The following is a 14,730-nucleotide window of genomic DNA, read 5'->3' as shown; positions in this document are numbered from 1 at the left end:
TACGTTTGTCACACTTCGTCTGTCTGTTGAGATGATCCTTATCCAGGGAGGATGAAATTTGTGAATATGTCAAAATACCTGTGTCCGTAGACACAGGCATTAAAATCAATCCCCCTTTACGCCATAGTTTAATATGATTTTTAATTTTTAATTTTTTTGTAAAAATTTTATATTAAAAAATCAAAAAGTTGAAAAAAAAGTTCATTAATAGCAAACGTTTCAACTATAGAACCCTATCTGGTTTATCCTTCGTATGTGTATTAGCGACGTACAAAATATTTAAAATACATATCTATAAAAATATTTCACAATTTTGACTGACACTGTCTTTGGCCTAATTTAAATATTCAAATAAACAATAAGTTAATAGTATTTGATTGTTATTATTTTTAAAGCACTTAATGGTAATTTAATATCAACTATTGTGAAAGGGACAAGGTATAAATTTGACTCAAACTCACTTTCTCACTCATCTACTCACAAAATAATCTAGCTAGTTTTATACAAATTTAGTATCGTATTTAGTGTTTTTTTTTATTTTTCTTATTTTTTATTGGGTACTTAGTTTTTATGGCCAGAGCATCATTAGAGTTTAATCATAATCAGCCAAATAAAATCATTACAACAGCTGGCTATTTTAAGAGCCATAGTGCGTTTCAGTGTGTGTGTGTATGTGTTTGATTTTTTTGTTCCACTTTTATTATAGTCCAAATTATTGCCATTAAGATTGGTCGAGTGCGAGACTTAAGGTTTTTAACCATTGTTGGTTGGTCTATATAAAAATTGCATTAATTTTACGGTTGATTAGTAGTGTACAATAATTTCATCGCCTGGGATACGAAATAAAAATTAAAATAATTTTTAACATTTTTGTCTTTAAATATATTAACAAACTCAAATTGTGCAAAGTAAATAGATACAAGTGTATGTTTGCATATTTATGCGAAATAAATAATAATTATAGCAACACACAATAAATAATAATGTGTAGTAAAATTTTAATTGAAAATACTTATTTGTTGTCACTAAAGTAAACCAAAAAACACCAAAAATATAGAAAATAAACATGATAAACATAGTGATTTCAAATTTACTCATAATCATAATCGTAAGCCTCATGATGTGTGGGTGGTTTTTGCTGCCCATATGTGCCATAAGCTCCCTGAGACCCTACAACATAACAAAATCATTGTCTGATGAAATTCAAAAGGCAGCCACACAGGAATTTGTGCTTGACAATAGTTGGAATATTCTAAGAAATTCATTAAACAAGGATAAAAATATCACATTATTTAATCACCCACTGCCGCATTATACAGCAGCAACAGCATTTGACACATCTTCTTGGCAATTAACGCAAAGTGTATTGAACGAACATAAAAGTGCTGACAAGAATGCCGCTCGTCGTTCTGTTCCTGATGAGAATGTTAAAATTCATAATGATTTTCATTATGGAATTAATAAAAGCAATCAAGAAAATAATTTCTACAACAACCAAAAACAACCAACACCTTTATTGTCTAACATCAAACTTGTAAACTCATCAACCTTATCGCCATCGTCAGCATCATCGTTGTCACCAAGAGCAACAAACTCCACATCATCATCATCAGCGTCGTCATATTTTGAACGTGTTGAATTGCTTGAATCTCTGACGCATACGAAAAATGAAAAATTACTACTTCATCGAAACAAACGCTATTTATTATTTCCCGAAGGTAGTTCTTTCCAGTTAGGTGAGTGAAACTAATTGATAATCAAATCTATTATACGAACACCTACCCGGTAATACAGGACATGCAATTGGTATTTGTCGTTTTCTTATTTCTCATCTACTCTCCCCTAACACTTATTACGAATTAGGGAATATATTAGTTTGTCATTCTGCTTGTAACACTAAGGAATATCTATCAGGAAGTCTGTTTGCTTACAACACACTCACGTCCAAAGTACTCAACCGAAATTATTGAGATGTCCCCAATAATGTTAGTCAAAATCCTACGCTGTTTAATATTGAAAATCAGCAAAATCACTGCAATAGAATTAAGTATTTGCCCAAAACAATTTTCAATATTATTACCCAATAAGCACCAAAGCCCCAAAAATTCAAGCAGTTGAACATTTTGTTGGAATTTGACTTGAATGCAAATGTAATTATGTTTTAAACTTGAAAAATATTTGAAAAAATTAAATATTTTCAAACAAAAACATATGGCTTGAATTTATGTTTCCTTTTTACTGGAGAATGCTATTGAAATAAAGTGTAATACAAATGTAATTCAATTACCTGACTATATTTCAAGGCTTGAATTACACTTGCTTTCAACTTGCATTCCAGCAAAAATGCTTATTGGGTAAGAACAAGACTCATTTTTGTAACACTACATTCAAGATAATGGTATTTAAGATTCGGCACAGCCCAAAATTGCACTATAGCTGAATTGTTTCCATCATAGAGAAATACACATAGATCGGAAACAAAAATATACTCAAAATGTCATACATACCTAGTAGTTCTAGGAGACAGTCCCGAACTAATAATTTTACCCAACATTTAGGGTGGAAACTAATTATTTCAATAGCTACGTGACTAGTTATTTTAGCATGTCCTAAGCAGGGGGTCAATTGACACTTTTTGATTACAATGGTACTGTCTAATAGCTTGTCCAAAGTAGTCAACGCATTGGATTCACATACTGCTTAAATAGCGTCAGTTACCGTACTAGCTACCAAACTGGTAAAAATACACATCAAAGACAGTCTAATAAAGGATTGCTTGTATACAAACCTTTCCCCGACAACTCCTGAATGGATTGCTTTCTAAAGTGCAGTACAAAATAAACGTTTAAAGTGACTTCACTATAGGTTACTAAGAGATACTAAAGTGTCTATTGACTTCATGCTATGTTACATGGGATATCAGTATACTTAAGCAAAAATAAACATAAACTGTATGAGAATTATATCAACACAATTTCTTTAAAATCAGTTTGTACGAATTACTAACAAAACGTTTAAAGTGACTACACTTCAGTTTACTTAGAGACACTTAAGTGAAAATTGTCTTCACGTTCGATTATGTGTTCTCTCTGCACTACAAAGAGCACAGACGTGTCAAATGACCAAAATATATAAATTAGATTCAGCCAAGTGCTAAGACATTTGTGACAATTACTGTCTTTAAGGGATACATTGACAACTTGCTTAACAGCTGGGTTTTAGTTTTCATATAAATTTTCTACTAATATACTTGCATTACTTAGGATTTTGACAGCAGAGTTTCCACTCTATGTCAGCCTCTGTGGTTTCTATATTGAATCTACAGTGCTTAATGTTGTCATTATAAACTCGTTTCAGTGATTAAATTTTCGTTGACAACTAAAGTTTTGTATGTATTATTTTTACTTCAAGTCTAGACATGATGCATAAATAATAACTTTTTCATTTAAACAAAAATCCTTACAGAAATCCTTTTGTGGAAATGTTTTTTCTGATTTCAATTTGTGATTCAATATGCAGCCATTACTCCTTTCAGCGCGACTACCGTTACCACTAAGCTGCCGTTTTCGATATAGTATTAAATGCAATTAAACCTATTTTATAAATAATTTTAAACTATGAAAATGCAAATTTTGAATTGATATAATAATTTAAAATGTAATACATATAAAACCAGTTTTTTTTAATTATTGGAAACATTATTAATAATTTATTAAGGGAAATATCGTTACCGCTAAGCTGCTGTTACCGAAATAAGAATAAATACCGTTACCGTTTAGTTATCATTACCGAAATAATCCAACTTAGCGTTACCCTTTAATCGTTTCGAAACGGTAGACACCTTTGCATACGATATGTTTGTATGAAACTACATACAACATTGAAGTGATTTTCGAGAGATGAAGCTATTGAATTAACCAGAAGTTTGATTACAAGTTTAATCAGAAATGTACAGGACATGGTCTAAATTTGTAATTGTTAAGAAATTAAGAATTAAAAAAAAATAAAATTAAACTCAATTTAAAAAGATTCCTTAGACACAATTACTTATCACATTCGCTTATTGTTTTATTTTAATGATGTGGTATGTAATTGTACTCGTAAATGCCTAAAATATCTTTATCATCTTATCAAACAATTAAAATCATAAACATCCTTTGCCTTTATCATTTTCATCTCCTTCCTTTCGTAATGATTTATATTTCTTGTCTTGTTCTGTTCTGTCGTGTCGTGTCTTGTCACAACTTTCGCACATCTTTTAATTCATTTAACTTTTAATATTACAGTTTTTGATCTTATCATAGCGGTTGTGGATTACACTAACTTTGCCATTATGGGCATAACATGTGCAGTGGCCTGGGAGTTACCGAGCAAACCGCCTAGTGAGATAATTGAGAATTTCCGCACAAAACTTAACGATGGTACATTCGGTCTCAGTAGACGCAATGATTCCACACTGCAACAACTTGAGTACATTAATAGCCAACGAACGGAACAGGAGGCCGTAGAAGACAATAAAAGATGGGAGGTAGGCGTACCAGTAGACACTGCAAACATGTACAACCAACCCTATACACAGTATCAGCAGCACCAGCAGCTGTCAGCAACAGTTGCAACCACATCCGGACGTGAAAAATTGTTAACGAACGCACCAAAGCCACAACAACTACCACCACCCCCATCTTCAAGCAATTTCTATCACAACAACGACAACAACTATCGTCACCGAGAGAAATTCCAACCATCAACAGCAACAACATCTTTCTATAGCCAGCATCCGCAGCAACAACAGTGGCCCAACTACAATTTCGAAACGTTTGATACTAATCAAAGAAAAACTTTATACGCCAACGACAATAAACAACGGCCAATGTACCGAAATGATTTTGCCTTCCAAGCAAACAAAAACAACAACCAACAGGCTCAGCATTCAGCCAACAAATGGAATGCTGAAAATTGGCAACCAAAAAAACACCAATACTCACACCAGCAGCCGCAGCCGCAGCAGACGAAAATTCCATACAACGATGCAGGCGATTACTGGAACAAAGACAACTGGTGGGATCGCAACAAAGACCGCATAGAAAAACACTGGCAGGAAAACCAACAGAAATGGTCGTCGCAGTATCAAGAAAAGTAAAAACAATTCACATACTCACTACTTACATTTATTTGCATTCAACCATGAAACAGTTGTGAGCAAAAATAATTACAACTGTCCACAAATAAGCATTTCCAATTTATGTCTAACATTCCTTCTCTGTTTTTTTTTATTTTGAATATTCCAACAGTTCCCATAATTATCAAACACCCATGTTTAGCAGGCGCACAGGCAGAAATCGTAAAATTTTAAATAAACCACCAAAACATCGCATCTACCCGGTATTTGGCAAACGTAGACGTAGACGTAGCAGTTCTGCTGACCATCATCGTGCACATTTGCACAATGACGATTTCTCACAAATACTGCAAGACATTCACACCCGAGAACATTTACAGACACGACAAAAACTGTATGGAAAAATTGAAAAACTTTATAAAGCGTAAGTAGTTGTTGCCGTAGGTGTTGTTGGACAGTTCGCATATGTGCAACCTACATATTTATACATGACCCAAAAATTAAACAAAATTAACGAATTTTATTTATTTTATTTTTTTATTTGATAGACGTGGTCAGAATGGAACCGCTTGTGTTTTGAGGGCTCTCTGTGAAACAGAAAAAAATCATTTAAATGCTCATTACAACGAAACACCTCAAAGTTTTGTTATGGAACTTTTGCGTTCCATATTTGCATTGCCCAAAGCAATGCTGGCCAACTCAAAGGATTCGTCGTTGCATCTACATTCCCGCTACACGGATGCGGTCTTGCATGCACATGATGTCACCCAAAGTTGTAGTCAGCAATATTACGATTGTGAATACAGCATCACCTACGATATATAAACAGATACATTAATACCCTCCCACATGCACAATTGACAAATATGTACAATGTAATTTAGGAGTACATACATACATACATACATATGTATAAATAAAATGCTCATTTCGACAATTAACCCTTTCAGCCACGCTTTTTTATGTACATATAAGTTTAAGATCAAAACAATTGCATTCTTACTTTAATCAAGGTTAGTTTATTATAAAAAGTGAGAACAAAGTTATCAAAACTTGAAAAAACCACCCCCATTCCAAGGTTTTTTGTGGAGTGAAGTGGTTAGTTTACTAACCACCGTGGCGGTTGGCATTAAAAATAACTATGATAAAAATTTTTGTTTCGTATATGTATATTTTTTTTGAAATCGAATATTTTTGAGAAGAAGACTTCAAAAAATATAATTGTTTAGCAAAATGACAATAGATGCCAATAAACTATATTTTAAAGACTATTGAAAATGTGGTTATTAAACTAACCACCAAACCGCAAAGAGTTAATACAATACGTTTTTATTCTATATTTTAAGTAGCAAGAAAGTGAATACACTTTTTAATTTACATACATATTTATGCCGGTCAAATAAGTGTTTAACTGCCGTATAAAATATAGTTAAAGGAATTGGTGGTGGTTAAAGGTCAAATTGGATCATGTTTGATCATGATCTATAAACCTACATATGTATATGAAAACCAAATTAAAGCAAATTTAGAAATTTTGGAAAAACATTAAATTTTGTTTGGAAACTCAAACAGATTATGGTTACAGCAATTATATACATATACATACAGTGATCATAATATTGTTAAAAACTTGTAATGGATGGATGTTATTTTGTTCTTTAGTATCTGAGAAACCGTGCCGGAAGTCAATAGAAAATTGTAAAATTGTGTAAACAATGGTACTTTTTTGATTAAACCATTTCAGCAAGTTTTGAAATATCTCTTGTTTAAAAATCCTTTCAAGAAATATGTTCGCCCTTAAAATGACATTTTACGGATGCATTTTTCTGCTTAGAAACAATTTATTTTAAATGAACATTGCAATCCAAAAAATAAAACAACAAATAAGTAGAACATAAAATGACAAAAACAGTCGAGCAAAAATCATTCATACAAAATTAAATGAAAATGCATTTTTTGTTTGTGTTGTGCGTAGTGCCGTTTTGTCGGTTCACCGAAAATTGACACGTTTTAGAAACCCGGTTTTTCGGTTAACCGAGACTTTGAAAGGATTACTTTGAACACAATATTTAAATTTTTAGTATTTGTATGTATATGTATGTAGAAAACATAAAATACTCAAAAAAGTAAACATGTAGCTTTATAATTTCGAGTCATAACAAAAACTAAATTTTACAGGAGAAGGTTTTTATTATTTATTTCTTGTTTAAATTAAGTTAGAGCAACAAAATTCAGTATGAAGACACATTTTATTCCAATACATAAAATAAAATGAATCCAATTGCTTTCTCATATCAGCAGAATAACAGCGAATTTTTGGCGCTTAAGCTTTTTTTTTGCTGTCATTCTTATAAACAACTGGAAAGAATCATTTTCTGAGTCGATTAAACGATGTCCGTCCGTCTGGCAGGCTGGTCGGCTGGCTGGCTGTCCATGTAAACCTTGTGCGCAGAGTACAGGTCGCAATTTTGAATATATTTCGATGAAATTGGGTACATATGTATGTATTAGTTTTTCAACCCAAGGACCAAGCCTATTGAAACGCTTAAAAATGTTGGTATACATACAAAATTCAACACAAATAACTTTCATATATAATTTATATAATTTTGTAATCAATACAGTGGATGTTCAATAGTACGAATCATTATCGTAATGTTGGGAAATATTTTTTCTTTCTGATGCATACATATAGTTGCCTTAACCCAGATATGCCGACTGCTTGAGCTTGATCATTTTAAAAGTTCTTTTATATTAGTTTGGAAGCAAATGAGAAATAAAAAAAACATTGCAAATATAGTTTTTTAAAAATTTATTGAAAAAAGTGTTTTTTTAAGTCGTCCAATATAGAGGACATTGGGGTCACAACAACAAAACTAAAACGCAATAATGAAACATTCATGCATATAACAATCAAGCTACTCTTGTAAATGTACAAAATTTTACTTTACGTACAAACGAGATGTGTCCATAATGACTGAATATGGGCAATTTGAAAATATCACAAATTAAAAATTCAATAACTCAAAAATAGTAGCAAAAAATAATGCGATCACACAATCTCCAATGAGATATTGGTGAGTACTAAGTATGTGAACAAAAAAATGCTATTTTGATAAACGTGTCATATCCTGTAAACAAGAACTACATGTAGTACAGTCGGCATATCTGGGTTAATATAGAAAGGCACTAACTCATGTTCGGGTTTTCTTTTTCAAAATAGTAGAACGTAAATTGTTGAACGAAATTTTTATTGCGAATAATGTCGCTAGAATAACACTGTTTCGATTTAGTTCCCTACAGCTGTCACAGTAAAGACTGATATACGTACAATTTTTTCTTTATTCAACAAGTTTTAAATATTTAAGGACAAATAAAAAACAATACCCGTTTCTGGTGCCACTTTCGTAAAAGCTTTCGTTATAGAATGCATACTGTCTAGAGTAAGACAGTGTTATAGCGTTTCCGTCCGTTGTATGAAGTACATTTTGCAGATCGAAACTAACACACAGAAATGAAGAATCTCCTGGTCCGCTAAAAAATGTTGACACTTTCACAAGTTCACATCTTAGGCATATTAAAATAATGTTTCAGTATTATTATTAGACTTGGGTAGTTCATGAACGAACTACATAGTTCAATTGAACGATTCCATTATTTGAACTAACTGAACTAGTTCAAATCGTTTGCTCACTTAGTTAAGTATTGAACTATGAATTGAAATGGTTCTTATCTAACTATCCGTTCTCAGAATTATACGGAAACTGAAAACAAATTAAAAACCCAAGGAGCAATTTAGCTCTAGTATCATATCTGTTGTTTTATAAGAAATGAATTACTCGTTTCTTGTTCTTTTATACATAGGTAGTTCAAAATTCAAAAAGAACGATTGAACTAGAAGAGCTACCAGTTCATTTTTGAACTATGAACTAAAATGAGCGGTCATTGAAATGAAATATTAAGCACAAGTCTAATTATTATATTATAACTTTTAAAAACAACATATCTTTCAGTTCTTTTATAAAGAAATTTTAGCTTAAGCAACAAGCCCTAGTCACAAAAAAACAACAAAATGTTCAAAGTTCACTTAAGCTAAAATTGTTTTTGTTATAAATTCATAACGGTACACAGTGTGGCCGTCAAATTTTTATAGATAATGCAAATGATGCCAATGAATTCATTTATTAAAAAAACGCTTTATGGAAAATATGTCGCTTGAGTTTTTTTTGCGGATATGGCTCGATTTGTCGTTGATTGATTTAATAAATATTAATGATTAATAAAATAAAATTTAAAGAATTGGGGTATTCAAACGGTCTCCTATTAAGTCATAATGTCCTAATATTTTTTTTAGTTTAAACAAATTTTTGTTATGTTTCAATTTGTTTAAACTAAAAAAATATATTGGGACATTATGACAATATGACTTAATAGGAGACCGTTTGAATACCCCAAATATAATAATAATAAAATCATCAGTAAGCTTTGAATGAATCATTAGTAAGATTTAACCTAAACTTCTGGAATTATACGAGAGACCATAATATTAGGCCTGTTTGGCACAGGTTATTATAGATATGCAACAAATGGCAGTTGTAAAAAATGTAATATCGCACCGTATGACTATTTTGACCTTCTATAACCACTTTTCAATGGCTGTAATTTGCAGAGCTAGGGAAAAAATAGGCAACGAGTGTGACATACATATGTATATTTATCCCTCTTTCCAACCCACAACCATTCTGACATTTTCTTTGGTCTGTTTTCTATTGCCATATTACTAATACCAGCTGATTCATATCTGTATAATTTGTGCCTGTTGGTTTGCTTGCTAGATTTTACTATTTTTACTAGCTATTCCAAATTTCAATACAAAAAGTAAAAAAAAAAAAAAATGGAAAGCCGTAAAATAGTAATTTTAAAAAAGTTAACTCATCCTTCTCTATGATTTAGAATCATTATAATGCTTGCGAATTTTATAGCATTTTAGATTTCATATCAAACCAAATGTTTGATACTTACATGAGAATACATATAAAAGAAAAACATCAAAACATGAAATTTATTGATTTTATTGTCATATTTTAAAGCAAGGTTAACCGAAATCCACATTTTAAATTAGCCGGTTCACATAAAACCGAAATGACGAAGAAAACCCTAGTTATGCTGCTGATGACGCTGCTCTATTCATCCAAAAGGGTTGCAAAATAAAAAGGAATGCTACTAAATAAATATGTATTTAGAAGTATGTAGTTTAGTATGTGAATGTAACAAAAAAAAACCACAGATCCACCTAGAAAACAAAGTGAGTGAGTGAGTGAATGGCTGTTAGTTTAGAGTTTGATTTGAAGTTTTATTTTGGGGTTTAGTATTTTTTTCATTTTTATTTCTCGATTATTTTTATTTTACCAGAAAATTGTTGTTTAAATGAAGTGCATTTTTTTACTCATACTATTATTTATTTTATATACACACATTCATATACATATATTTATTTTTCTCTAAAATAAAACAAAAACTGTCGTCATTCGAAACCCGCACCAGATTGTTAATTGAAAAAAAGTTTATTTTTATAAAACAAAAACAAATAAAACTAAAATAAAGAACTACAAGCTTAATGAATGGCAGAGCATGAACTAATTTACACTAAAAGCGTTTTTATATTTTTATACGACGCGACGAGAGTATTTGATTCGTATTCATACTCAAATATTATTTTGTTCTTTGATAATTTTTAGTTTTTTACAAAAAGGTTCGAAATTACTGAAACAAAAGAAAAATAAATAAATAAATGAAAAAGCTTAACAAAATTTTAGTTAAATCAATTATAATTTTACTAATATGTGCCTGTAAATATTTATTCACCAAAATATCCTGAAGTACTTCCTAGTAAATGGGCATTATCAGATGAATAAATATTTTGCTATACTTCCAAAATTCTGCAGTAACATTCGCCCAAATATAAATTTGTAGTTTATATTCTTCAAACGAAACAAACGACCATAAATGTATCAGTTAGCTAATAACTTTGAAAATATTTGAAAAAAAAATTATAAACTTATCTTCTTTATTAAATAAATTAGAAAAAAAAAATGTTATTTCTCTTTTCTATTACATAATTAAAATAATATAGAATTATATTTCAACTTAAAAATAATAAACTGCATTTTTGGAAAAGAATAGCGACCCTATAATTCTGAAAGGGCATGTTGAGTAGATCATTTTTGCAGAACAAACTTATAGTCAAGCTGGTCTGAGTTTTTCTTACAGTGCACAGTGGGTTGAATGGTACCCAAAGTGGCGATTAATTCATAGAAGCCGTAGTTTTAAAATATTATATTTTTTTTATTGATGAGTTATTATAAGCCCATAAAAACACAGCATTTTAGAAAAAAAAGGTAAAAAAAAAATTTTTAACCCTTTAAGCGCATTATTGTTTTTTGGAAAAAAAACATTTTTTCACAATTTATGCTGTAACTTTGGAATGGAAAGCGATAAATTATTGAATAAAATTGGAAATTAAAGCATACTTAATGTGCTATTAAAAAATTCAAAACATAAATTTAGTATATGTATTTACATTAGCATAAATTTTATTTAAAATCTAATTTTTGTTTTTCACAAAATTTTATAAATGTACAAATTTTTTTTAAAAAAAGCCACAAAAGACAATATTATAAATTTTTGTTATGAACAATAATAAATACATAAAAACACAACTTTAAAAAAAATGTTTTAACCTATTTTGTATCAGAATATGTTTTTCAGCAAGAGGAGTTCTTTCACTATATATAGAAGCTGAAAGTTCATATTTTAAGAGCATTTAATGGAATTTACCCGATCTCGCCCTGATTTTTTTTAAACTCAATCTATATATCGAAAAAACCACAATAATGTAGAACTATAAAAAAAATCTTAAAAAATATTTTCAAAACATTTATCTAAACAAAAATTATTTATTTATGTTCTCAAATACCTGAAGTTGATGGTTCCATTTTAATATTTTTACTTTTAACAGATTTAACAAAAAATATAAGCTCTCAAAATATCACAATTTTCAATTTTAACCACAGCACGCAAAATTTGTAAAAATTATTTGATTTTGACCGCTCACTGCCAATAAAATAAGTTACTCACAACTGTAATTTTAGCAGTTTGTGATGTATTATTTAATGCACTTTAACCCAATACCAAACATTACTGAAACAGATAAAGTTCAGCTTTTGAATTAATCGCCACTTTTGGTACATTTCAACCCTCTGTGCAGTGGGTCAAAATTTTAATTATACCCTTCACCATGAGTGGCAAGGGTATATATAAGTTTGTCATTCCGTTTGTAATTTCCACATTATTCATTTGCGACCCCATAAAGTATATATATTCTGGATCGTTATAGATAGCGGAATCGATATAGCCATGTCCGTCTGTCCGTCTGTGTGTTGAAATCAACTTTCCGAAGCCCCCAAATAACTTACATACACGATTCATACATCAATATCTCCGAAATTCTTCCGGCTCGGTTTAAAATCGAGAAAATCGGTCTACAAATGCCTGAGATATAAGGAAAAAACTAGGACAACCTAGATTTCTGACCTATTTTTGACCTATATCTGGATTACTAAGTCATTAATATAGACAATATGGATATCTAATGATAGATATTTCAAAGACTTTTGCAACGACGTATATAAGACCATTGTAGTTGGACATACAATGGGTCAACATCGGAAAAAAATATTTGTTAACCCGAATTTTTTTTCATCAAAAAATTTTTTTTTTGTCATAAATTCTTTTTCCAAAAAAATTAATTAAAGAAATTTAAAAAAAAAATTTGAAAAAACTTTTTAAAAAAAATTAAAAAATAATTTGGAAAAAAAAATTTTAAAACATTAAAAAAAAAATTTGGATTTTGTTTAAATAAAAATATTTTTAAGTATAATTTGGTGAAGGGTATATAAGATTCGGCACAAATATAGCTCTCTACTTGTTTTTTGATCATAGGGAGCATTATACTAAATGAAAAAATGTTGTAAGTTAATGTCTCAGAGAATTGTTATTGTCAGAGTTATGTTGTGAAATTTTATGGGGAACATTTTTGTGCAAGACCTTAACCCTCTATCTCTTCTCTTTAGGGGATTTTCTTGGCCCTTTGTTCGAGAAAATCAAAAAAAGTCCTTTCAAAAAGGACATTTAAGGATTCAAATATTCTACGAAAATTTTGTATGTCCTTTGGGTCAAAATGACCCAAAAACTGTATTATCGCCAACAATTTTGCCATTAAAAAATTACTTTTGCAATTTAATTTAAAAGAATGGAAATGTGTACATAATTGTCGTTCTAATAACATATAAAACACAAAAATTGGTTAAAAAATGTTAAAGTTATTAAAACATCGCCAGACCATTAACGTGTCTGGCCTGAGAATAAGAAATTTAGAAAAAAAAATTAACATATTTTGAGAAAAATTAAAATAAAAACAGGTATGGCCAAAAAAAATATTTTATTTAACGAATGTTTCGAATCTTCATTTTCAAATTTTTAAAATTTTTGTTAAAAAAATTTCAGAATTTTTTGATCATCACATTGAGATTTATTGAGATCATAATAGGGAATAAAAATATGAAAAAATTATGTCAATACCTCTTACAGTTTTTCCGTATCATATTTCGGCGAATGAGCCCAATTTCCTTACTGTTATAAATTTTAAGTAAAACCTATTCACAATATTATAGTCCTGGTAATTTTAAATATGGTCTGAAAGTTTTACTAAAATCGGAAATCGTTAACCTTTAAATCGTGAAGGTCAATATTTGGAATTTCTAATGAAAAGATAGCGAAATGTTATATATTTTGAAACTTGAGGAACAAAGGAGATACAGGCTTAATTTCCAAAAAAAAATGTTAATGTAATATTCATTAATATAAATAAATCTACATATTTCTAGAAAACAATGCAGAAAGTCAACGAGTTTCACCTATTTATTTCATATAAATAGTAAAATTTTGCATATATCTGAACTTTGACCTAGATGCGCGTTCAGAAATCGTTGACCGATTTGGCTCAAATTTTCAGCACTTAACTTTTAGTCACATATTCCACCCGGCACTCTTTGAAATCTAAAATAAATCGGCTGTCACTCTAATACATATCTTAATTTGTCTCTTTTAGTTCAAGAGATAATTAATTTTTTTTTATTTTGCTCGAATAGAATATCAATAATATCTGTGATAAAATTCCGAATAAAATATAAACAACTTGCTAATAGTTATCTCGTGCCTATAAAGAGTATTTTTACGTTTTTATCAAAAAAGTCCTTTTTCTTTTATAGAGAACAAATTTCTTTCGGACTATATAACATTTTTATATGACCCTTAAGGAGAACTTAATGCAAAATCATGTTAAGTAAAATTTGGTTCACTGAATCTGATTAGCCCCCCAGACCAATAAAATTTTAAAAACAAAAATTAGGTTCCTAGATAAAGCTAAGCCTATATGTTACGTCAAAGTTATTTAGCTATCACACGGTAAATAACGTCACAGTGGGCACTTTTCTAAAAAAAAGTCAGTTTTTGAAACACATTTTTCCCGTTTTAAGAATTTCGGTATTTAA

The 14,730-nt window shown here is 30.0% G+C and overlaps 1 protein-coding gene across 1 annotated transcript; it reads left to right on the top strand.

Annotated features, from left to right (window-relative positions):
* The first annotated feature begins 1,120 nt into the window (after window positions 1–1,120).
* Window positions 1,121–5,979, top strand: LOC135949003 (uncharacterized). Its single transcript, XM_065498460.1, has 4 exons — window positions 1,121–1,736; window positions 4,287–5,136; window positions 5,292–5,543; window positions 5,668–5,979. The coding sequence occupies exons 1-4, from the start codon at window positions 1,121–1,123 to the stop codon at window positions 5,942–5,944; spliced, it is 1,995 nt and encodes a 664-aa protein (XP_065354532.1). The 3' UTR covers window positions 5,945–5,979.
* Window positions 5,980–14,730: the final 8,751 nt, after the last annotated feature.

The sequence above is a fragment of the Calliphora vicina genome, chromosome 1, assembly GCF_958450345.1.
Source record: "Calliphora vicina chromosome 1, idCalVici1.1, whole genome shotgun sequence".
NCBI classification, from domain to species: Eukaryota; Metazoa; Arthropoda; class Insecta; order Diptera; family Calliphoridae; genus Calliphora; species Calliphora vicina.
Note: the sequence above shows the minus strand (reverse complement) of the source record. Positions and strands in the feature narration are given on the sequence as shown.

Bases quoted from the DNA above. Each gene is read 5' to 3' on its own strand.
- LOC135949003 (XM_065498460.1), top strand. From the start codon at position 1,121: ATGTGTGGGTGGTTTTTGCTGCCCATATGTGCCATAAGCTCCCTGAGA. The intron at 1,737-4,286 runs GTGAGTGAAACT...TTAATATTACAG, and splicing joins AGGTAGTTCTTTCCAGTTAG to TTTTTGATCTTATCATAGCG. The intron at 5,137-5,291 runs GTAAAAACAATT...ATATTCCAACAG, and splicing joins TCGTCGCAGTATCAAGAAAA to TTCCCATAATTATCAAACAC.